This window comes from Gopherus evgoodei, chromosome 2, assembly GCF_007399415.2.
Source record: "Gopherus evgoodei ecotype Sinaloan lineage chromosome 2, rGopEvg1_v1.p, whole genome shotgun sequence".
In the NCBI taxonomy this organism is placed as follows: Eukaryota; Metazoa; Chordata; order Testudines; family Testudinidae; genus Gopherus; species Gopherus evgoodei.
In genome coordinates, this window is record NC_044323.1 from 234253218 (window position 1) to 234279350 (window position 26133).

At 41.9% G+C, this 26133-nt stretch overlaps 1 protein-coding gene across 9 annotated transcripts in view; it reads left to right on the plus strand.

Moving 5' to 3' along the window:
- Positions 1–23356, plus strand: part of MTFR1 (mitochondrial fission regulator 1) — a 35450-nt gene extending 12094 nt beyond the window's left edge. For 6 of the 9 annotated variants that reach the window (XM_030553182.1, XM_030553184.1, XM_030553187.1 and 3 more), the window contains 6 exons: positions 6114–6212; positions 11318–11436; positions 16100–16341; positions 18825–19074; positions 19269–19437; positions 21368–23356. In XM_030553182.1, the coding sequence (XP_030409042.1) occupies positions 6114–6212; positions 11318–11436; positions 16100–16341; positions 18825–19074; positions 19269–19437; positions 21368–21427 (939 nt within the window). In that variant the 3' untranslated portion in view covers positions 21428–23356. Of the gene's footprint in view, positions 1–962; positions 986–4631; positions 4980–5182; positions 5317–6113; positions 6213–8801; positions 8842–11317; positions 11437–16099; positions 16342–18824; positions 19075–19268; positions 19438–21367 lie in introns of those variants that run through there. The other 3 variants (XM_030553190.1, XM_030553191.1, XM_030553189.1) reach the window with 3 other exon arrangements.
- The last annotated feature ends 2777 nt before the right edge of the window (positions 23357–26133 follow it).

A 26133-nucleotide genomic window follows, 5' to 3' on the forward strand; every position in this document is an offset into this window, starting at 1 on the left:
AACAACAGATACAAAACCGGAAGATATATTTGCATTGCTACAAGGATCAGCACCACTCCACAACACATCTTTCAAGATCCATGGATTCTGCACATGCCTTTCATGATATATCTAGGGCTTGGCTATACTGGAGAATTGCAGCACTGGTGGTGGCTTTACAGTGCTGCAACTCAACATCCACACTTACAGCGCTGTATGTACCTTGCATCTCCCTGGCTATAGCGCTGGCTGTACTCCCTCAGCTTGGGGAATAACAACTGCAGCACTGGTGATGCAGCACTGCTCCGCCAGTGTGGCCACCAAAAGCGCTGTTGTTGGTCTCCAGAGATAGTCCAGAATGCCTGTTCAGCCACTCTGCTCATCAGTTCGAGCTCTACTGCCCTGGCCTCAGGTGACCCGCCCTTTAAATGCCCTGGGAATTTTAAAAATCCCCTTCCTGTTTGCTCAGCCAGGTGTGGAGTGCAATCAGTGAATCTTTCCAGGTGACCATGCCTCCACGTGCCAAACGAGCCCCAGAATGGAGCAACGGCGAGTTGCTGGACCTCATCAGTGTTTGGGGGGAGGAAGCTGTGTAGTCCCAGCTGAATTGCAGCCGTAGAAATTACGATACCTATGGGCAGATATCAAGGGCCATGCTGGAAAGGGGCCATGACCAGGACATGCTGCAGTGCAAGGTTAAAGTGAAGGAGTGCCTATTGCAAAGCCCGCGAGGGAAACCGCTCCGGTGCTGCTCCGATGACCTGCCGTTTTTACAAAGAGCTGGATGCGATACTTGAGGGTGACCCCACCGCCAATCCGAGGACCATGATGGACACTTCAGAGCGGGGGGGGGGGGGAGAAACTGAGAGTGAGGGTACTGGGGTGGGGGGAGACACTTCGGAGTCCCTGGAGGCATGCAGCCAGGAGCTCTTCTCAAGCCAGGAGGAAGGTAGCCAGTTGCAGCAGCCGGTACTTGGTGGAGGACAGACAGAGGAGCGGGTTCCCAGTAAGCAGCTTTTATTTTCAGGGTGGAAATTTTTTGGGAGAGGAGGGAGGGTTCTGCATGCATGCATACCTAGATGTGGAATAGCGAGGGGTGGGGGGACCATTGCTGCACACAGGCAAGCTGCATAGGGGCCAGGGTGGAATCAGCATTGCTGTAGAAGACCCTCCTGCTCTTCCCAGGTGACCTGCAGCAGCGAGATATCTTCCAGGATCAACTCTTGTGGAAAATGTTGGGAAAGTGTTCAATGTAGGTGCCCCCTGCAGCTGTTTGCTTTCCCCAATGCATTGAAACCCCAAGAACAGTACAGCTCTGAAGCAATGAGTCCCCCCTTACTCACTATTTCGGGGCTCCTGTGGGTTATGTGCACTCTCTTTGGTATGGGAAAATTAAGCTGTTGTGAAGAATGTTACTCCTTCACTATGTGGGAATAACTGTCTGCTATAAACAATGCTGTCTCTGTTAAGTATTGCCTTTCCACAAGCAACCTTGAGTTCTTGGCTGCCCATGTTATCAACAGCTCAAAGACTCCAAAACCTCTGGAAGAAGCCACAAAAAAGCAAAGACCTGCTGCAAGCAGTTATGGATCACTCTGCCACAGAGAATCAAAAAGTGCAGGACTGGAGGGAAAGAGGAAAGCAAGATCTGCCAGAAAAACACAGCGGCCAGGAAGAAAAGCACAAAGCAGCTGATAAGCATCCTGGCGCGCCAAGCGGACTCTATCCAGGCGCTCGTAGCCATGCAGACAGCACTACTGCGCTGCCCTCCCCTCACCACCCTGTCCCAAAACTCTTTCCCTTGTGCTCTGTCAGCTCAAAACCCCCTTCCCCAGCATCCAGGTTCTTACCACCATCAGCTGCCTCCAACACCTGTACGTTCACCAACTAGCCCTGAGAATTACGACCCTTACCCTCTGCACTCAACCCCCACCACCATGCAGTATAGGCATCCTGAAGTGCAGCAGTCATTGCACTGCACTCCAGACAGGACATATTCAAACCTGTGACTGTACAGTTCCCAACCACACCCCCCTGCCCTTTTAGGTTCCCAAAATGTGTGTCTGTTAATAAAGTTATTTTCTTTTCAATAAATGAATTATTGGCTTTGAAAACAGTCTTTATTATTGCAGAAAGTCAAAGATGCCTTAGCCCAGGAAAGAAACAGGCACTGCAAATCAGCTTAGGAAAAATAGATTCCTACTAACATTGTAACCACTACATTTCACTCCCGTGCAAGACACCAAACATTACTGTTGGTTTTCAGCCTCAAATTCCTCCCTCAAGGCATCCCTAATCCTTGAAGCCCTGTGCTGGGCCTCTCTAGTAGCCCTGGTCTCTGGCTGTGCAAATTCAGCATCCAGGTATTGAACCTCAGAGGTTCATGCCTGACTGAATGTTTCACTCTTCCCTTCACAAATATTATGGCAGGTACAGCACGTGGATATAACCGTGGGGATGCTGCTTTCCCCCAAGTCTAGCTTCCCATACAGAGATCGCCAGCGCCCCTTTAAACGGCCAAAAGCACACTCCACAGTCATTCGGCACCGGCTCAGCCTGTAGTTGAACCGGTCCTTGCTCCTGTCAAGCTTCCCTGTATAGGGTTTCATGAGCCAAGGCATTAATGGGTAAGCGGGATCTCCAAGGATCACAATGGGCATTTCAACATCCCCTACTGTGCTCTTCCGGTCTGGGGAAAAAAAGTCCCTGCCTGCAGCTTCCCGAACAGGCCAGTGTTCCGAAAAATGCATGTATCATGCCCCTTTCCAGGCCAGCCTGTGTTCATGTCAATGAAATGCCCACAGTGATCCACAAGCGCCTGGAGAACCATAGAGAAATACCCCTTCCGATTAACGTACTCGAATGCTAGGTGGGGTGGTGCTAGAATAGGAATACGCGTCCCATCTATTGCCCCTCCACAGTTAGGGAAACCCATTTGTGCAAAGCCATCCACAATGTCCTGCACGTTCCCCAGAGTAACGGTTCTTCTTAGCAGGATGCGATTAATGGCCCTGCACACTTAAGTCAACACGATTCCAATGGTTGACTTTCCCACTCTAAAAGCTTTCCTGACCGATCGGTAGCTGTCTGGAGTTGCCAGCTTCCAGATTGCAATAGCCACCCGCTTCTCCACCGTCAGGGCAGCTCTCAATCTTGTGTCCTTGTGCTGCAGGGTGAGGGCGAGCTCAGCACACAGTCCCATGAAAGTGGCTTTTCTCATCCGAAAGTTCTGCAGCCACTGCTCGTCATCCCAGACTTCCATGAGGATGTGATCCCACCACTCAGTGCTTGTTTCCCAAGCCCAAAAGCAGCGTTCCACGGTGTTGAGCCTTTCCATGAATGCCAGAAGCAATTTAGTGTCATACGCGTCAGGCGACTCGCTGTTGTCAGACTCCTCATCACTTTGCATCTTAAGGAATAGCTCAACTGCCAAACGTGATGTGCTGGCAAGACTCGTCAGCATACTCCTCAGCAGTTCGGGCTCCATTTCCCACAGAAATCGCGCTGCACAGAAACCATTGAGAGAGTCAAGATGGCGCCAAACGTGGATGGAAAAACAGGGATTGCTGGGATGTGAAGCGATGCATCACAGGGTGTGGGACAGAAAGCAGAATGACCCACACCCTCTCCCCCCTTCCGACAACCCACGGCGCCAAAATGGCGCCAAAATGGGATGAGGTGCTCTGTAGGATAGCTGCCCATAATGCACCACTCCCAGCAGTGCTGCAAATGCTGCAAATGTGGCCACACTCCAGCACTTTCCCTACACAGCTGTACGAAGACAGCTTTAACTCCCAGCGCTGCACACCTGCAAGTGTAGCCAGACCCCTAGTATGCCTCATCCGGTGCACTAAATGCCTCAATAACAACTATGTGGGGGAAACCAGACAATCAGTATGCTCTCAAATGAACTTGCCCAGAAAGATAAGACAAAAACACTGTTTCACCCCTGGGTGAATGTTTTTCACAGGGCAATCATTCTATAACTGACACCTCAGTCCTCGTCCTCTGAGGAGACCTGCACAACACCTTTGAAAGACAAGCCTGGGAGCTTAAATTCCTAACTTTGCTAGATGCTAAAAATCATGGATTGAGTAGAGACACTGATTTTATATCTCATTACAACAGTTTGTAACCCATTAAACTGCCTTTGTCCTATGAATACAGAGGTGTTAATTAGCCACTTCTTGAATGGTCTGTTGCAACATTGTTAAACATAAGGAGTTAACACACCTTGTTCCACCTTGTATTTTTGCTGTTACACTGGGGCCTTGGCTACACTCACACTTTACAGCGCTGCAACTGGGGTGTGAAAAAACACCCCCCTGAGCGCTGCAAGATACAGCGCTGTAAAGCGTCAGTGTAATCAGGGCAGCAGCGCTGGGAGCGCGGCTCTCGGCGCTGCACACTACACCCGTAAGGCATGTGGTTTACATGCAGCGCTGGGAGAGCTCTCTCCCAGCGCTGCCGCTCTGACTACACTCACACTTCAAACCGCTGCCGCGGCAGCGCTGCCGGGGCAGCGCTTTGAAATTCCAAATGTAGCCATACCCTCAGATTACCTTTCCCAGACCTGAAGAAGAGCTGGTGTGTAGCTCAAAAGGTGTTTTTCACCAGCAGAAGTTAGTCCAGTAAAAGAGATTACCTCACCGGTTGTCTCTCTAACATCCTGGACCAACATGGTTACAACATGGTTACAACAACACTGCAAACAGCATAGACTATGTCTTTGTTGGAAAAATATCTAATTATAGTCCCTGCTAGTAATTAGCCACATACTCTTTAATGCTCTCTTCCCATTGTTCTTTGGTCCTTCTTATCCCCTGATAGTTGTATGAAGACTTCAGTGACATCCTTTTGGTTATTTCTTTCCTTTTTATTTATTTTCCAAATACACTCCTGGGATCAGATGCTCACTCTACCTCCTGAAAATTTCCTGTCATAGGCAATGATATACATAAATGTTCAGAGCTAGCAACAGAGCAAATGAAGAACTAAAGGTGGCTTTGCATATATTTTGTCAAATGTAGGGTTCTAGCATGTTGCCAAGTGTCCAAGCTTTATTGTACTTGTGGCTTTTTGTTTGCTCAAAATCCTGCATGTGGCTTTGGACATAGGGCCTTTTATTGCTATAAATTGAAAATATTCCACCTCCTTGGAATATTTTAAAAGGTCTGGTCATCTTATTTTTTCAACAACATAGAATATTGTTGAATCGAACCAATGCAAAGTCCCCATGGAAGAACACAAAAGGAAGAAACCTGATTAAACTGCAGCAGAAGACAGTTCAAATGAACAGATGTGCTGAAATGCTGTGCACACCTTCATGTTCACTAGGTATGATGAGAGACTTGTCATGATTGGAAGCATCCTGTTCTCTTCCTGCAAGTCTTTCCTCCTTCCCTTCCCATCACCTGCTTGCCATTTTTTCCATAAACTATAAAGGAATCCCACAACTGCTTGGCCAATCTGCTTGACTACTTGCTGCTAGTTGGTATTGATCCTGGCAGCATCAGTGTGCCTTGTGCTATATGATACACAAGTAAAAGCAGTCCGTGGTCCAAAGAGTTTTCATTGTAAGGCAAGAAAGAGAATGAGCTAGGAAACAGAGCGAGGGATAACTCATTAGAGTTTTTTATAATTATTAAACTCTGGCTTTGTCCATGTCTTGGAACGAGGTATTTGACCTACTTCAAATTCCTTTTCCTTCCCAAGTTAACATCCTTTAACTTTTTTTTTTTTTTTTTTTAATAGATGAAGATAGCTCTGTTCTGAGTGTTTCTATGTGTTGTTACTTGAGGTCTGTCACATAGAATGTGAATTCCTTAGGGCAGAAGACTGTCTTTGAATAGCACTGAACATGCTGCAAATAGTTAAAATCAATTATTTGTGCTGATGCGAGCAAGTTAAAATATGACTTTCAAAATAGTGTGGGTGACCAGTATGAATTTGAGTGCATAGCATGTCTTACATGCTGCAGGGGAATATGTAATTTTTGGTATGTGTACACTTCTTAAACATTATACGGTACAAATATTGCCGGATGGAGCAAAATAATTTTATTGTATTTTAATTGTATATTGGGTAAATGATCTAACAAGTACTATAACAGTTCACCTAATTTTTTTCCTCAGGTGCTCTGGTCAGGCAAGTCTTATGGTTCATCTCGAAGTATTGTAAGGAAAATTGGTACTAACCTCTCTCTTATCCAGTGTCCAAGAGTTCAGTTTCAGGTAGGAATTCTCCACAGTTTAAAATCCTTCTTAAAATACCTTTCTGTTTTTCTCTGTGGTGTTTGTGTTAGAGGACTTTGATTTGCAGGTGCATTTAAAACTAAATATGTAGGTTATCTTGGATGCTTCAAATAAGCAGAATAGAAGAGGCCCCTCATTCATACCAAAGTTAGTTTTCCTCCCTCCTCCTTGCTGTCTATGCCCATGTCTTGCCAAAGTCTAGTCCAGGGGTAGGCAACCTATGGCACATGAGCCAAAGGCAGCATGCAAAGTGATTTTCAGTGGCACTCGCACTGCCTGGGTCCTGGCCACCAGTCCAGGGGGCTCTGCATTTTAATTTAATTTTAAATGAAGCTTCTTAAAAACCTTATTTACTTTATACAACAATAGTTTAGTTATATATTATAGACTTATAGAAAAAGACCTTCTAAAAATGTTAAAATGTATTACTGGCACGCAAAACCTTAAATTAGAGTGAATAAATGAAGACTCGGCCCACTACTTCTGAAAGGTTGCTGACCCCTGGTCTAGTCTCTTCAGTTTCTACTCTGATTCTTTGCTGCAGTTTCTACTCTGATATCCCAGCAAATGTTACATTGCTGTTGCACCCTGAAACTTCGAAGGGACTTCATCCAGCCTGTAGGAATGTTAATTTATAAAATAGCACTGTGTGGCTCTTGTAGAGCTTTGTCTGTAAAATAGTCCCTGCTTTTAAAACTAAGCAGTATTTCGAAGAGCCCTACTTCAATTCGCCTGCTCCAATCTGATGTGCTGTGGTAAACATTGCTACTGCAGCGTATGCTAGCCCATCACAAAAGTGGGAGTCCTCTGGGTTGACTTCTAAGGATGTAAAAGGCAAGTTCATAATCTCCTGAATGCCTTTATTGTCTGGGGCATTCACCACAGAAGACTACAATTTATTGTATGTTGCTCTTTTAAAAAAAACAAAACAAAACAAAAAACCCTCTTCAGGAAAACTTAGCAGCTTGCCATTCTTGACTGCTCTCTTCCAAGGCAAGAGACTTTTTCGGTTACAAAAGTAAAAAGCAAACTCTGCTGTGGCCAGAAAATAGGTAATGTCAGAAATAATTTCCAAAGCCAACTGATAAACCTGAGTAATGGAAGTGCAAACAATGTTACTTAAGAATGAGTGGAAAGTAAATACATGTTGCTTATGCACATGATACAAATTCTCTGAAGGTGAACACGGTAAGCAAGATAGTGTGAGCTCACTATTTGTTTAGTCTTTAAATATAGACTTGAACTGTGTAGGTGAAAGAAGAATATGTCAAATTCTGTGCTGTACTCTGAATTGTGCACGTCTTATGTTAACAGACTAGAAAGTTAGAGGTGGTGGTGGTAATGACGTAAACAAGAGGTGGTTATTTCCTCCTCCTTGTGTTGTAACAACAAGTCTTTCTGGAACAGATGGAAAATACAGAAACTGCAACACATGCTTTTTAAAAGTCTATTCTGGATAACAAAGAAAAGTTTCCAAATAGGATAATTTGGAGGGGCTGCAATTCTTGAGCTGAGAAAGAAACCGCATTAGTCTTTTTTGAGAGATGTGGGGAGAGGGGAAGAAGGCTTTGTGTAGAAAGTTTGCTGATTGGGAAATGTGTCCATTTTAAGCCTTGGTAATTCAAACAAATGTAGGCTTTTCACTTCTTAAAACAGTGGTTCTCAAACTTTTGTCCTGGTGACCCCTTTCATATAGCCTCTGAGTGTGACATCCCCCACCCTTATAAATTAAAAACATGTTTTTATATATTTAACACCATTATAAATGCTGAAGACAAAGTGGGGTTTGGGGTGGAGGCTGACAGCTCATGACCCCCCATTAAATAACCTTGCGACCCCTGAGTGGTCCTGACCCCCAGCTTGAGAACCCCTGGCTTAAAATATATTTGCTTCTCAAATTTTCTTTAATGACATAGGAGTTAATTTAATGTGTGATGTTGATAGGAAGACCTCCCTCTGCTATTAAAGTTCCTTACCATTTTATTAGCCAGATAACTTCATTTCTTGTGGTATGAGAGAAAACCCTGTGTCTTGTATTGTCTTCTTACAAGAACACTATGCCTGTAGGAGCCCTGACTTGACTTTCCTGCTTCTTATATGAATCAAATATTAATATCTCAATCTAGACTTTGCATTACTATTAATGAAGTGTTTGGCATTTGCCAGAAATTTTGAAGAATAAACTATTTCAGGAATAAAGTCACTCAAGTTTAAAATTTGTATTTACTTAGTATATAAATCTGATTGATTGTGATAATACAGTGAATGAAAGATGATGATCTGAAGAAGCACAACGGTTCCAGTGAATGGACTTTGAAATCTTGTAAATACCTGAGCTTTAGTCAACAAATTAAATCTTTAAAGTTGTTTGTTTAAAGCACTGTATACAAGCCTTTTGCTCTTGTCCAGCATGTTAGAGATGCATAAGTATGGTTTTGATGTGTTTGACTCAAAAGATGGCATTCTGAGTGTTCTTTTCAGCATCTGTCTTGACTATTTTCCTTTGAGACTGTTGCTATGTTGAAACTTTCCTATAGATATCTCTTTTCCTTTTTTCTTTCCTGCTAGCTTTAGCTATAGTATGAAAGGACCATGCACTGAACCTGCTGTAAGTTAATTTTTTTACAAATTAATTGCCTCAGCCATTAGTGCATGCCTATGATCAGTGTCTCTTAACTCCAGCTAAGAACCATAACCCGTATTTTCTACAAGTCTTCATTTCACCTTGAACTTCTGCTAAACAGGTTGGAGATATGTATCCGTTACTACCTTGTTCATATGTGCTTTACCACATGGCAAGCTTTTATTCCACCAATCTTAAAACAATAGAGACTGACATAACCTAAATTTTTATTTGAGGGTTTAATATCTTAGGGTAGAGGTGGGCAAACTACGGCCCGTGGGCCACATCCATCCCGCGGGACCGTCCTGCTTGGCCCTTGAGCTCCTGGCCGGGGAGGCTAGCATCAACCTTTCTCCTGCTGTCCTCCCTCCCCCTGCAGCCTCACCTCGCTGTGCTGCCAGCGCTCTAACGTGCCGCTTCTGCTGGGCAGCATAGGTGGCATGGCTGGCTTCAGCCGGGTGGTGGGGCTGCGAACTCCTGCTGCTCGGAGCAGCATGGTAAGGAGGTGGGGAGTGGGCTGGGGGGTGGGTTGGATAAGGGGCCCAGGGTCCCGGCGGGTAGTTGGGGCCGAGGGGCGGTTGGATGGGGCTGAGAGAACAAGGAGCAGGTGGAGTCTTGGGGGCCTGTCAGGGGGCGGGGGTGTGGATTGGGGTTGGGGCAGTCGGGACAGGAAGCAGGGGTCGGTGGATGGGGCGGAGGTTCTTGGGGGAGCAGTCAGGGGACAGGGAACGGGGGGTTGGACAGGGGGTGGTGGTTAGAGGCAGGGGATCCTGGGAGTGGGCAGCCAGGGGACAAGGAGCAGTGGGGGTTGGATGGGTGGGGAGCTCTGAGGGGGGAAGTCGGGTGGTAAATGGGAGGGGGTGGATAGGGGACGGTGGCTTGGCTGTTTGGGGAAGCACAGCCTTTCCTATCCAGCCCTCCATACAGTTTTGCAACCCCAGTGTGGCCATCGGGCAAAAAAAATTGCCCACCCCATCTTAGGGGTTATCTATTGCAGTAGTTTTCCTTTCTGTTGGTGTCGGAGGATTTTATTGGAATTGAAAAACCAAGTAATGGCAGATGCAGTTGACTTTCCATATTTGTATGTGAGGCTCATAATATTGAGTAACCTGTAGTGTAGCAGCTTAATAATGCAATACAACAGAACCTATTTTTATAAGCAGTTTGAATTTGTTTGGCACGGGGCTCACAGGGACAGACAATTCATTAAAACCTTAGTGTCATGTCCCCATTCCCTCCCGTCTCTTCCCTCCCTCTTGTACGTGAAAAGACTTGTAATTGTTGGACTGGGAAGTATCAGTAACTTGCTCACTTGTGCCAGTTGTTTTCAGTTTTCTAATTTATGCAGTGGGCATTTAAATACTAACTTCTTTCAAGCCCTGACATTTGCAGAGAGAACATCAGTTTTGAAGGGAGGAAGGGGCGAGTACCGTACCTAACTTAAAATATTTCATTTTCAAAATAAATTACATTAAATAAATCTGACCAAAATAGGAAGTTCTAGTGACCCTATCAAATTATTAAAACGTTTGATTTAGTATAATTAATTGAGTGGTGACTGTTTGTAGACTTTGGCCTGGTCTACACTTGGGGTGGGGATCGGTCTAAGATACGCAACTTCAGCTACGAGAATAGCGTTGCTGAAGTCAACGTATCATCTTAGATCGACTTAGAATCACTTACTTCGAAGTCCTCGCAGCGCGGGATCGACGGCCACCACTCCCCTGTCGACATTGCTTCTGCCTTTCGCCGAGCTGGAGTTCAGCAGTCGACAGGAGAGCGATCAGGGATCGATTTATTGCGTCTACACTACAAGTGATAAATCGATCCCCGATAGATCGATCACTACCCACCAATCCGGCAGGTAGCGGACGTACCCTTAGAATACTTGCCTGCCTGTGCCAGTGAAGTACTTTGTTGCTTATCCTATATAACAAATAACTTGTATTGGCTGTACAGTGCTAAATAAGCTGGTTATATACCCTAGGAAACTTGCTGTGACCTTTTATATAGCAAAAATAATCTCTGTCAAAACAAGGGGCCTGATCCAATGCTTATGGAAGTCATTGACTTCAGTGACAGGTTTCAGAGTGGTAGCCGTGTTAGTCTAAATCAGCAAAAACGAGTCCTTGGAGCACCTTAGAGACTAACGCATTTATTTGGGCATAAGCTTTCGTGGGCCCATGAAAACTTGTGGCCAAATATATTTATTAGTCTCTAAGGTGCCACAAGGACTCCTCGTTGTTTGTTTTTATTAACTTCAGTGGGCTTTGAATACTATCTTAGATAGTGCCAAGTATGCTAAGATCCCTGGTGTCTTGTGTGTATTTTTAATAGCTGCATGCAGTATCAAGCTATTGTACTCTTTCAAATACAACTGTAAAGTAGATTGGAGAGTGCTTTCAAAAGCAACAATCCCTTATTAACTTTAAAAAATGCAATTTTGCCTTTAAAATTCTAGGTTACCTCTCACTCTACAGAAGGAAACCATTCTAAGCAGCTCAGAGAAGACTCAGTAGCCTCTTTTGCGGATGTGAGATGGGTTGCTCAAGAAGAAGGTGAAGTCTCTACAAGGCTCAGGTATGTTTTATTAAATCTCCTTGATTTCATCATCGGTTCCCCTCAAATCATAGCACTTGCTATCTAAAGTACTTAACACTACAAGTGTGCAAGCATTTCAGTATTGTGGGAGGGAATGGAGGGAAGAAACCAAAGTCAGGTTAACAGGATTATGAATGGAAGCGGATATGGGGCTTTGATCCAGGGAAGGAAGGCTCTGCACAAGATAATTCTAGCATTGCAGGCGCCCATATCACACTTGTGTCCCCACACAAGTGCTCACTGTGATATGGGACCATTGTCAGCACTCTTGGCTTTTTTGGTTGCTGCACTTGCTTGAGTAGGGGTTATCACTGCTGGTCCTGAACCACGTCTCTGTGGGATCACAGTGCTAAACAAGCAATGAGGTTTCAGCTGCATTAGGGCAGTTGATCCTTCTGGTGGTCTCTCACAATATCTGACCTACCTCTACTGACCACTCTGGTTAAGGCTCTGCAGTGCAGAGCAGAGACACACTTACTTGTAAAACAAACACACACACACTCTTGCATTTGGTATTTAATTTTTATAAGCATGAAAATGGGCAGGCAGTGAATAGGGACCACACTCATAGATGTAGGACAGGTACTACTGCAATGGTCAGGGAGTGTTTTTATGGGTATAGTGCTCTGTATACGCCTGGAATGAGATGGCTAATGTGGACACTGTATTATTACAGTTTGTGCTGGTGCAGGCTTCAGTGGCATATTCTTTCTAGAATAGACAAGGTTTCTATTTACTTTACTTTAAATAAGGAGCATCTGAGGGCCCTGACTGATGGCTTTGGTATTCACAGATGTAGTAGCTTCCTCCAAAGGACACCTATTTTAAAAGCATGCATTTAGTGATTACCTCAGTGCCCTCCAACACAACTTGCTATAGTGAAATATTGCATAATAGGAATATGGCTGCAAGCCACTGTTAATTTCAGTAACTCAAAAGAGTGTAGCAGAAATCCATCAACTTGACTTTTCAGAGAGAAATCCCCTTTGATAGGTACACTCCAGCACAGGGAATGTCTGTTCAACTCCTGTGTAAGAGCTGAGTTATACAGTCGTTCAGCTTTATAGTGTCAGTGGGAAGAGTAGCTCTTTGCTTCAAGGAAGCACCTATAGATTATTGTGGGACTTAGGAGGTATTGTTAGTTAAGATTTCTATTTGGGGAGACCTCATCATGTAAAGTGGTCTTATCTTTCAGCTCAGAAGTTGATAGTTGGATGGCAAACCGTGAGTTTACAAGGTAGCTCTAAAAATTACTTCGTTAGGCAGGGTCTTAAATTTGGCTTGTTACTTGTACGTGTGAAATATTTAACATTAATTACAGTAATGTCCAGTAGATGCTTTCAAACACTCTATAAAGGCAATCCCTGGTCCAAGAAGCCCACATAAGGTATTTATTTGCAATATCTACTTCCCATAAAATTCTTAACAAGTTGTCCATTATGCAGGCTTATATGCCTATTTAAATACATATACATGCTTACAGAGGATGAGATCAACTTTATCTACACTGTCAAAAATAGATCTATTAACATCATTTTGTCCCCCATACACTGAATGCTATAGTCACATTTCAGATCTGTATTTTTCAAGTGGTAAATTCCAAATATTCTACTGAAACAAATATATTTCAATAAACTTACTGTGCATCAAAGTACCTATAATATAAAACCCCTTTACAATATTTAAATAAGCTTTTTAAAAAAACAAATCAATTTGAAGTATTATTGAATGTTTTTCATTTAATCTGTGTGACTAAACTGCTGTTAAATCATGCCACTGAATTTTTGAGTTAAGTCAGCACTGAAGGAAGTAAAAATAACTTGGCAATAATAGCCCCAGGCCAGACAATGAGATTTATCACCTACGCACACTGAAATGTTGACTCTTAACAAGATATTTTATCAGTATGGATTATGTTGAATAAATACTTCACATTCCAGTTGTACATAGCTAGTGTTCAACTGTTCTTTTGCGATACAAAATGAAGCTTTAAAAGCTGTGAGGGGAACCCAAGGGACAGGGCAGTTCCAAGTTGCTATCCAGGATTAATGGTTCCAGGAACCCTATGAAAATCCTGTATTCTGTCCTGGGAGAGTACAGTATTTATTTATTTTAATTTGCATTACCTTAAAAATAAGAACAGTCCTAAAACTATTAACATAAAATGTGCAATCTGGTGGCCCCCAGTTCAAAAGTCAAAGTAATAATATTAAATAGGCAGGAACTGGGTCTTGCAGATGGCTGGTAATAGGATTTGAAACCTCCCCACATCTAGGTCACCAGTTCAGATGCTGAATGAAAGGAGGAGTGTTTTGTCTTAGTACAGCTCTGGGTGGACAGACATCCATGAATCCAAAAAAACTGCACCTGCTCCTGTCTAGGCAGTATGCCTTCTGTGGATGTTGTTTCCATTGCTGTCAATACAGCACTTCTCGATAGTAATAAACATACAAATATAGTATGAATTACAGATATTGCAATAAACAGCAATTGGGGATTCTTTTGTCTGCAGTTAATTTACTTTTCTATGAAGGATGGACTAGCTGCAAAGCCTGAAACTTCCACCTTGTTTGCCTGTTATCCCTGGGTGAAGTTCTATGGCCTGTTAGGCAGGAGGTAAGATCCTAATGGGCCCCTTTTAGCCTTAAAAGACCCTATGAATCTCGTGTGGGTTCTCTCCATTTAAATAGGAGCAAGGGCTGCAGATGTATTGGTTGGGCAGCCAATACTACTATAAGAGTACAATCGAAACCATGATTAAACTAGGGCCATGAATTGTGTAACTTAAAGCACATTCTGCAGATATTTCCAAAAGTCATATTTCTATTCAAAATTCTTGCCTCCACGTTTGACCAAGCAGTGCCACAGAAACTCAATATCCTGATATGCTTGAGGAATTGTAAGAATTCAAGTGGGAGTTAGTTAAATATATGGGCATTTCTTCTGCAGCTACAGTATCTTAGTTCATTCTTGTAATTCTCTATCTCAGTAATTAGCATTAGTTGTATTATTGCCTTGAACAACATTTCTGGTACTTTGGTATCTAGCTTTCCTGCTTATTTGATAACTTCAGATCTTGAAACTTCCTATATTTTAATATCATAGTGTTAAAATATTCTGGATTTCTTTGGCAGGTATAAGATGGGATGCAGCAAACATAGCCCGTGTTTTCATTCCTTTACTGGTTACATGCCATGAAGGCAGAGACTCATAAAAATTTTTTTTAGTGCATGAGGCTTCTCTTCTCCTCTGTTCTTATTATCATACATGATTCTCCTACTAAACAGCTTTTATAACATTAAACTTTGCTGCAAAGCGTCATGCCCCGTGACAATTTGAGAACAAGAATCTGAAGAATCCTATCAAACTAGGGTTGTCCATGCAGCAGACAGCATAGGTGGAAAGTGGACTTTGTAGAACATGGAAAGCTGTTCCATCTCAAAAGGGAACAAATTGCATACAAAAGAATTCTCAGAGATGGAAAAAATCTAAAATTGTCAGTGGTGGGCAAGTTTTTAAAGAAGCTTCATTCCAACATCAAAGCAAATAAACGTGAAAACTTAGAAGTAACTGCAGGCACAAGCCATTCAGAGGAAAAACAGATTGGAGCTAGAAAAATTAGTATTTATACCTATAGAGTTTCAGATTGTCTTGCCAAGAGCTGAGTAATAGACTAGATGAAACTATTTTATGCACTGAATGTCAAAAACCCTATTATCTCTAACTTTTTAGTCTAACCCATGGGGCTGCTAAAATTTGGCTTTTTGTAATTTAACACTTCAAATTTAACTGAAAGTATTCTAAGTATGGTTTTTCATCTTAAATTATTGTGCAGTATATTAGTGCTGCAATATCAAGTTGTAAACACTGCAGGGGAACATATGTAAATTCCATTGGAAAGCTTTTTAATCACACAAAGCTTTTATAAAACAGGTCTAACTTGGTTTATTAATAAAAGTTTACTTTTACCAAACCTTAATTTTGGGCCTAACTTAACTTGATAGTGTCCCTTTTAATAATAGTATTTACTATTTTGTTAGGCCGATTCACATACTGATTACTTTGATTATAAGCCCTTACTGATATCTAGCCTGAATCTTGCCTTAGCTTAAATGTTTGTTCTCTTAATCAAACTATTAAACCAAAGGTGGAATGTGTTCATATCAAGCTCTTTGTCGCTTATATAACTTGTATACCATAATTACCAGTAAATAAATGTCTGTAGCTCTACTAGGCTCTCAGTGTTTCTGAGGCAGCTTTCCCAAGCGCTCCCCCTCCCCCTGCCCCCCAAAAACAACAAAAAACAAAACAAAACCCTAAAACTTAAAACCAATGCCACTTCAACTTTAGGTTTTAGGGATCTATGAGTCAGATTCTGCCAGAGGTTACTTGCAAGTATTCCATTGTGGGAAGAGGGAGATAAAAATACCAGACTTCTGAAGCAGGTAAGAAGATGGTTTACCTAAGGGCCTTTTGGTTCCTTTTTAAAAGGCCAAATGTAAGTAATTTGGTTTTAAGATCAGTTCTTAATGTTTGGCTCAATGCTTACACTTAACTATTTTGCTCTCTCCTCTTAGCTGCTTGGTAGAAGCACTTAATACAGACCACAGCCCCGTGTGACAATTGTGTTGCTTTGTTACAGATCAGAAGTCTGGTCAAAATCGGCTCCACCTCGTCCACATGAACCATATTGCTCTGGAAGACCACCAAGTAGACAAGTGTCCTTACCAAACCCATTACAAGAAGAGCCAGCCCCCAAGGTTGTGGTGACCAAGAATGATGAAGCTCTGCAAAAAATCAGTGCTTTAGAAAATGAACTTGCCAGTTTAAGGGCACAAATAGCCAAAATTGTAATCTTGCAAGAACAGCAAAATCTGCCAGCAGGTATTAAAATCTGTCTGACTTTCATATCAAATTAGCTAAAGGGAATCTGCTCCTTTAAAACCGATTGACCGACGTGTAGATATAATGAAGTCAGTTTTGTGAGATGTTGCAGGATTGAGAGTGAAGTTTGTAGGGTTGTAAGAAGCGTTAGCACCAAATTTCATTTATAGTGGTTGTACAGAGCCTCAGTGAGGCTTGATTCCAGGATATCTCTGCTGTCTCACTGTGAAACTACAGTACAAAGTAAACTTGCAGGTGATGGGCAAAAGGCTCTTTTAAAAAAACAAAAATTCCATCTGGAGTTGTGGGATGGAAACTGAAAGCTGTGAGAGGAAAACTGTGTGTGCCCTTTACCAGCCCAGCTGTACATGAATGGGTTTATTCATATGCAGTAGTGAACTGCTGTGGAAACCTAAAACTTGGATTGACCATGAGCCATAGTCATGTTATCTGACTTCCGTTGTAAACAACAAATGGTGTTTTTCACCACTGAGTCATAGCTGATAGACATGTGCTTAGTGTGTAGTGGTGTGATGGCAACTCCCTAAAACTTGCCTGACTGGGGTTCTAAATTTATCTATTAAGTATCAAATAGATGAGACTTCAGTTATTCACTACCCTAACCTTCTGCAGATCAAGTTTAGTATTAACTCCTCCTTCTGCCTAGACTTCACGTTATTTTCACTTAACACATTCAAGTGGGTTGGCACAGTCTACTAACAGGGACCACACAGATGTTTCTCCAATTGTAGAGGGGGACCAAGACCTCCAGATTCTTTTATTTCTTCAAATGTTTGTGCAGAGTGTCTTGAGTTCTGAATTCTGTAGATAATTAGCATTTAATAGGGTTTCTAGAACAAAGCTTGGCACAAAGATGAATGAAACCAAAGGCATAATATAACTGTAAGTATTATAAGGATACTTAAGTCCCACAGAGTATCAGTAGGTATCAGTAATGATATGTCATGAGGTCTAGTGTCACTGAGATACTAATTATGCTTTTGGAATATAATACATAGCAGGTGTGTGGGAAAGCTGGGAATAGATATACCAATTCTTTCTTAGGCTTTAACCATTATATCATGAATGCTGGCTCTCCTGAAGAGGTTGTAGTTCAGTATCCAAATCTGTGAGTGATTAGGGAAATAATGTGACCACTATATGTGCCATTAACTCAGTGCACTGAAATAGTTTGAAAGATAATTGTTCCATTCCTCCTTTTGAAAGCAACAGTAGCCTGAAATTAACGCACTTCTAAACATACCAAATTGCTAAAATGCTAATAATGACCTGAATAGCAAATGTCCTTGATTAATATTTTTTCTAGATGTGATTTTTCCTTCTGTTCGTTAGAAGGCTTTCAATCTAGATTTCAGTTTAAATAGTTCCTTTACCTCCCTCTTCTGGTAGAATCTGGGAACTGCTTTAAATATGTCAACGTTATACATCTGTCTGTCCTAGATAGTTGGTTTGGTTCACTTTTAAGAATAATTCAGGGTGGGTGGGTGGGTGGGTGAAGATTTTTGTTAAATAAAAATATGGTCCCAGTTTGCATGAGCAGAGTCAGTGACTTCAATTCCATAGTCGTCTTTTAGAAACAAAATATTTGTGAAGTTCTCTCTCTTCCAGGACCAGTGTAATATCTTTGGAGACTCCTGTGATACTGACTTAATATTCACCTAAAGTGGTGCAAGAAGCTTTAATTTAAGATTTTTGTTACAAACTAATTGGTTCAGACAGTTGCCAGATTCTGCTCTTGAGGTTTAGGAAGGCTTTAAAGAAAAACATGGGTGTTATCAGAAACAAGGTGAAGACTTTTTAACTGGGATTCACACAACTTTTTGAAATCCGCCATTCAAGTTTAAGAATCTCATGTGAGAAGTCCTTCATTTCTGAAAATAATTAGCACGAATAACTACTGCTTATATAGGGGTTGTGATTACAGTCAATAAGCAATTTCATTTAGAATCTCATCTTGACAAATGACAGGTATAATTGGAATTTTTACTTGGGATGCATTCATTGCTGTTGTCTGGCCAAACTGTTGTTAATGTGTGTAATTATTTCTAAACAATGATTTCTTCCAGGCACAGTGGCTGCCTTAAGAATGTAACTTTGCCTTTCAAACTATCTCCAAGCATCTCGAAATACTGATGGACCCCAAAAGGAGGCAGAGTTGGTGGAAACAGGTCCTGGTATTGAACAAGTTTTGTTGGTTTGCCGTGGATGTACATCTGCTGTTATATCTGAACTAGGAACTGAACATCCTTTTGGAACAGTAATTAGCTGAGGTGGTTTTAATGCTTCATTTTTAGGTGGTTTAGGACTTAAACTGGGCCAGTAGGCTTGTGACAAGAACCTTTTGAGGAAAAAATAAATTGATATGTAGTAAATCTGTTACTTTTCAGAACACTTGATGTATCAAGCTTTCTTTAAAAGGGCATTTAGTTCTTATTGGGAATGAATGTCTTGGTATGTTTTAGCTGGATTAAGTCCTACTGCATCAGCTCCTGCACCAGCGCCGCCGCCACCTCCGCCACCTCCTCTACCGCCTCTTCCAGCTTCTGGGGTACATCGGAGTATGTCTGCTATTGATCTCATTAAAGAGCGGAAAGGCAAGAAAATAAACGCCAGACAGACTTTGATAGATAATGGTCCAAAGAAGCCTGAAATACCAAACATGCTAGAGATCCTCAAAGACATGAACAGTGTCAAACTGCGCGCAGTGAAAAGGTGAGTACACAATAACTTGTGTAATTTGATTAATGCACAGTGTAAAGCCTTGCTCAGTTGTTTTCATGGAGAAACATTTGAATTTTGGCCTGTTGCTGATCTAGCATTTGAAAGGCAACACAGGAATGCAAAGATGCTCTAACTTCATTCTAAAGACTTGCTGTGTGACTGTTAATTTCCCTTTCCCTTTGAAGACCAGCAGAAGGCACAAAATGCAAATCACCTGACCCAACTGATCCTGTAGCACTAATAGCTGAAGCTCTCAAAAAGAAATTTGCTTATCGATACAGAAGTGATAACCAAAGTGAAACTGAAAAACAGATTCCAGAGTCTGAAACAAAGGCAACGTCTGAAATGATGCTGGTGAGTATTGAAATTCTTGACACATCACAGGGTTCAGTCCTACATACGTTGAAGCCAATGTAAATTTCTCTTCAAAAACCTTAGATGGCTGTCAGGCCAGCTCTATCTCCACAAAACCCCAATAAGCATTCACAGGTGTGCCACATATTGCAACATAGACATGGGCAATGTAGCCAATTCTCATTCTTTTGTAATATAAATCTCAGAGAATTTGTGTATCCAGGAGCTAGGACTTTATATGAGAGAATCACTTTTTTTTTTTTAAATGAAAGTCTTGAGCCCTCATAGTTGTAGAGAGAATCCATAAAATATCAACCATAAGGATTCACGTCAAAGGCAACCTGAAATGTTTGTGTGCTTTTTCTGTTTGTAGCAAGCAGCAACCATGAGTCCTGTGGCACCTTAAAGACTAATAGATGTATTGGAGCATAAGCTTTCGTGGGCGAATACCCACTTCATCAGATGCATACTTTTCTGTTTGTGTGTGTTTAAATGACTTTGGGGCCTGACTTCTGATTTTTTAACGCTTAGTGTTGGCAACACTGCACGTGCCTATTGGGAATAGGTAGACAGTTTAATGAGAATCCAGAAAGCTTGACCTGTTCATCAGCAGTGCTGGGGAATGGAGAGACTGTTGTCATTTAAAGCACTGCAGGGGGCAAGTTTATCTAGGGCTTCTGCTGACCAGGTAAACCATGAGCATGCTAGCAAGGTTTTATTGCATCACTAAGACTTTAAAAGGCAACCAGGTTCCATTTTAAAAATAAATAAATTAAACATGGTGCTGGGAAAACTCAAGTTGTGTTTAAAAATGATTGAAGTAAAAGGGTTTTTCTCCCATGTTAAGTTTTTTTTATTCCCGTGAAATCCAGTTTTGCTGGGCAGTAAATGTTGCCTGTAGTCTGGTAAACAGTCACTGAGCATTGTGAGACAGAAAAGAACAAATAAGTGATCAGATTAATCTCTTGCACTTCACTCAGCTTGAAAAACAAAAATGAAAACAAATAGCAAAAGAGGCAGAAAGCATAATAACCTTACTCAATACAGCTGGTTGTGTTCTGGGTCTGACTGGGGAAGAACTAGATTACCAACCATAAGCATTCAAAAATCAGGTGACTTAAAAAATCCCAACCTTTATTATTTTGTTTTCTGTCTTGAGTTTTTGGGGTGCATTCAGGTAACATTTGCAGGTTCTTTTCTACAACCATGAGGGCTATATTTTTTTGTAACAAGGGCTGAGATTCTTTCTTGATTACTTGCCTCCAGGAGCTGGGAATTTTAAGAGAACAAATCTCACAAGACTTCAGAGAAAATCATGAGTTAATATTTGGCTTGTGGCATGGAATGTTCATTATTACTTCTACTTTGTGGTCCATCTTTTGTTGGGGCAAGGGACTTGATTGGATAGTAAACATCAGGAGACTAATGGAACTGGAGAGTTGCTGGAAGCCTTTGACAGAGAATATTGTGGTGGTGACAAACACTAGTTGTGGTCTAATAACATTTTTAACCTTGGGCAGCCTTTCCCCGCCCTCAAGTCTGGTCCTCACATTTCATTATACGTGGTTTACAGAGGACTTGGAACAGATGAGATTGTTAGCACTGATGGCAAGAGTGCCTTTGTGGATTCTGTGGTGCAGAAAAAGTCTCAGTCAGCAGATTTGTTCTGGGAGCGGAGTCATCTGGTTAATCTGAGTAACTTCACTCAGTTCCTGATATGAGTTTCCCCTGTGAGACAATTTCTAGTTACTTTCTGGGTAGGATTCGTCTACATCAAATCCAGTTTGCATCCATGGCAGCAAGGGAAAGCAGACAAATGATGGGTGGCCTCTGCTTGAGTTCCCGGAGCATTTATGAATTTGGATTATAAAATGATGCAACAATTTCCAGGATCTGTACGTATTGTAACATACATGTTTTTCCTTTTCAGTTTGGACCACACTTGCTGAAGCCTACAGGAAAAATGAAGACTTTAATTGAAAAATCTTAACTACTCTTATATCATTACAAAAGATTATCCAGCTACTTTTATTAGAAATCAATGTTATGTAGTAAGTGTCTCTTGGTATTTAGTGTCCTCCTACAAAACAAAACAAAAAAAAATACTGGCCTAAAATTATTAAAAACATAGTGCCTTTTTTTACATTTTGAATTCTAGAGGTACTTGTCCTTATGTGACTTTTAACAAGGAGGTTGAGTTGAGACAGTACAAGTTTTTAAACCTATAAACTTTAAAATCTAGCTTTCAATACCTAAAATACTAAGAAAGACTTTTCGGTGGTGGTTTTATTTTAACACTAATTTATCTGTACAGATGGTTTTGTATGCATGACTGACAGTCTTCAGACAGTTTGTGTAACTGATAATAATAGGAATGAAGTACTGTCAAGTTACTGTCAGTCATTTTACTCTCATGTAATACCTGATGTAACAAGTTTCTTGCACTGCAGCATTTAGTTTGAGACTAGCAACTTCTGTTCCAAATGAGATCTCATTAGTTTAACACAGCTTTGGCTGGTTTTAGCCTGAAAAGCTTAAACAGCTCATGCAAGGGTATGTTTAGTTAATAATGATGGAGAAAAAGATAATCTCTAAGCTTCATTGATTTTACTTGTTACAAAGCTGAGTGGTATGGAATAGAGCATTTCAGAAATAGCAAGATTTCTCAAAGGAGACTGCCCTTCTCTCAATGCAGAATGTTCCGTTTCCCCTCTCTTTGCCCCCCAATATATATATAGCGCCTTAAAAGTGAACTTGATCATCTTGAGCAACTGGCCACAGCTAGCTTCAGTTCTCTGTCAAAAGGTAGAGCAGTGTGTGTGAAATAGGGTAGAACAGCAGCGTAGATTAAAATACTTCAGACAGAATGTCAGGGTATGTGTCTGAGTGAGCAAATGTGGAAGTCTGGGAAGTTACAGTAGTAGAGATGAGAAGAAATGGAGTGCTTATAAATGAACTATAGGGTGTTTGTCAGTAAAATCTTACTGCTTTCGGAGGCCATGATCTCAGTTGCAGCTGGGGAGTGCTTGACACACGAGAGATATCTTTACCCTCTACACAGGTAATGGGGAGGTCTTGTGCTGGGTTAGCCCCCAGCATAAAGCAGAAGAGACTGAATGGTACCCTTATTTGTGCTAACTGCCCATGGCCCCAAGGTAATATTTCAGCAGCCAGGGATATCCTGACTACAATCCCTGCACTAGCTCCAGGGAAGCACTGGTGTAGGAGATCCTAGACAGGCTGGGTCACCTGAGGAGCACCTGGGGAAATCCTCTAGGCACCTTTTCATATTGCAAGGTGGATCATCAGGGGGAAACAATGAGTCTTTTTGTACACAAATGCAATCTAGTTTTCCCAAGTGTTGGAAAAATTGGGTAGAAAACATTCTGGCATTCACAGGACTAACAAGCAGGAACACAACAGAACTAGCTTGGCTATATATCAAGTAAACTGACAAGAAGTTTCTTTTGAATGTGGATAAATACAAGTAGAGAAAGTGGGTCAGCAATCTCATGCTGAAGGAACAGTTGGCTGCTGGAGTTGTGATGCAAGTGCTTGTTCTGGAACCTTTTTTTTTTTCCTTCTTCAACTACTGGAAAAGTGCAGCATTTTCCATCCACCCTAAGTTATTGAAGATGATGTGTAAAACATGCTAGTCAGTATCAACAAATTGAGATTTAAATAGTATGATCAAGGGCTTTTATTTCTGATGTAATACTTGAAAGTGCTGTATTTACAAAGCTGTTAAAAGTTAAAAAAAATGGATAAATGTTTTAACTAAAAATTCCTTTCTCTTTGCTCTTCTAAATACTTTGAACAGTATTTTTTCCAAACTCACTTTACTTGGTCTCCAAAGAGTTATTTGTATTTAGTGGTATACTGAGATGTACAAAATAGAAAAAACAAAATGCTGACTTGACTTTGGTAGTGTCTGTCTTGATCACCTGGGCATTAGTTGGCTGCCTTTGGGGGGAAAATGGTCACTTGAAAACAAATTCAGAAGTGGTAGAGATCTGAAGAGAGTCTAGGTGCATCCTCCTAAGATATTTAAAAGTATCCAGCTCCAGTATGGCACTTTACTCCTATGTCACAGGATTAGCGTATGCTATGGAAAACTGCTACTCCTGCACAGCAGCGTGGTGGAAATAGGGAAAAGCAGTGCATTTTAATTTGAAGTGCAGGTGCTTGTTCTTATTCAAGCAGTGGAGTTGTGGAAGCAAGTGAGCAAAGGATACTTCATTTTTACTTTTGGTGCCTAAGTATGGATTCTTCCAGACTTCCTTCCTCTTTAGTTATGTAGAGGAGTTCAGAGATCCATTTCTCAAAAACATTGATTAGCATTTCCTTCCCCTCCTCCACAAGACTTTTCTTGCAGACCCCTCATACTCATCGGTAACCATGCTTTCAGGTTAGCCTGTTTTTCGTGTCTTCACTCATGTAGAGGTTTGCAAGTCAGCAAGTTCCAACCAATGATATACAATCCAAGGTACCTTTCAATGGATCATTCTATCTCCACTTCCATCCAGCACTTAAGTGTCCCCGGAACTCACAAAACCCCTGTGTGTTTTGGCACCTAAACTCAGTGCCTAAATTTTTGCTGAAAAAGTTCTTAAGTGCTTAAGTTTTTTTTGCCTCTGGGCACGTGCACTGGTGCCTCATTCTAGGCAGCCAGACACTCATGCCCTGGCACGATCCACAAAACAGGGAAGATAAACATTCATCTGCAGGGCCCAATCCAGAAGGCATGCTTTGAGGCCACCTAGCAGTTCAGGGCCCATTCAAGCTGTGGGAGGACGTTTTGTGAGTCCAGTAGTTAGATCACTCTTGCAGGACTGTGTAGCTCAATTTTCCCCTCTACCTGATAGGAGGGAGCTATGGGGAAAAGAAGGATTAACAGTTATTGCCAACCTCTCCAGAAAAAGCAGCAAAGAATCCTGTGGCACCTTATAGACAAACAGAGGTGCTGTTAGTCTATAAGGTTCTTTGCTGCTTTTACAGATCCAGACTAACACGGCTACCCCTCTGATACTCTCCAGAAAGTGTGCATGATTGGGTTATTCTGATGTAGGTTTTCCTCCTGCTCTCCTGTTGAAACTATCTAGGGTGTATAAAGTCATGGGGCCCGAGAGAGAAGAGAATGAGTAAAGCTGGTGGTTAGGACACTCCCAGTGGGTGACCCAGGAGCCAGTTCCCCTATTCCAGTGAGTATGTATTTATACACAGTGGAACAGCTTCAACCAGAGATTTGAGGAAGACCCATTGCAGACTAGTTCTCAAATGGTTAGGGCACTGAGAGGTGAAAGACCCCTGCTCAGATCTCTTCTTCCTCTGCAGGCAGGAATCAACCCAGGCCTTGCACATACAGGGGGAGTGCTCTGACAACTAGGTTAAGTTAAGGTGGGCAGCAATCCTCCTTATTTCCACACCCCACCCTCCCCAAAAATGTGCCTGACTCCAGGAGCGGGGCAGGGAAACACAGCTCTAGTCAGCATCTCCCATTGAGTAGTTTAGGCAGGCAGCTGCCTATTGTGGTGGCTTCCAGGTGTCTAACCTAGACTTTAGGAATCCCAGTGTTTTTCTCAGTGCCTACAAGCTAGGCACTGTAATGCCTATATCCTATTATGAAGCTAGTCCATATTGTTAACCTTGTATTTTGCTTCCTCACACCCACCAAAATCAGGTTAATATTTACCTTCATATTGCACTGCCTATAGAAACAGTATCTTAAGGTTTGTAACATAGTTCCCACCTTACTAATTTCATAACCCATGAGAATCAAATTACAACTGAAATATCTCATTTGACAATCACAATTTATTAAATCTCTAGCATGTGTAACTAAGTAACAATGAAAGTTTACAAAAGGGCATTTAAATGTTTTGCACTTGTAATGCACAGAGGCAAGGCTTAGGGGCCACAACTGAACTCTGAACCTTCTCTTCCACCAAACAAGTCAGTTAATTTGTTTGTTTAAATTAGTTAACTGAGGGCTATCACTGAAAATCCCAGCCTAAAATTTTTAAGTACTGGAAGCTGTCCTTCCACTACATGGAAGGCTGGACTTGTGGTTTCAAAGGAAGCTACAAGTGCCCTTACTCCTGAACCGTAACTCATGGTTTCTTTGCAATCAAATATAAGGTGCTATTTTTCACACACCCATCTACAACTGAGGAAGGTGCATAACAGAGGAAGTCGCTTGCCAACGGTCAAAGAGCACATGGGTTCTATGCATGGAGTCAAACACAAAACTAACAAAGCCTAGACTTGTATTCCCTGCTTTCCATCCTTCCCTCTCACACGGTGATACATATACAAGCGTGACAGTCAGAGCCAAGCATTCTTAAGTAGGAGTGTTCAAATTAAGGAAATTCACTGTGGACCTCACCATACAGAGATATGCCTTATATCTAAAGCTTGGATTTAGCTCTACATGCAATTTTTCCACAGCTTAGGGGCAACTAGATCAGGTGTTTGGGGTTAGCCTAGCAGTTCTCAAACTGGGGGTTGGGACCCCAAAGTGGATTGTGACCCCATTTTAATGGGGTTGCTGGGATGATCGTTAGACTTGCTGGGGTCCAGGCTTCAGCAGCAGGGCTCAGATTACAGTGCCTCCCCCAGCCCAGGGCTGAACCCCTTGCACTTTGCCCCACTCCTTCCCCCCCTTAGGGTGCCACATCTTGGGGGCCCACCACACTC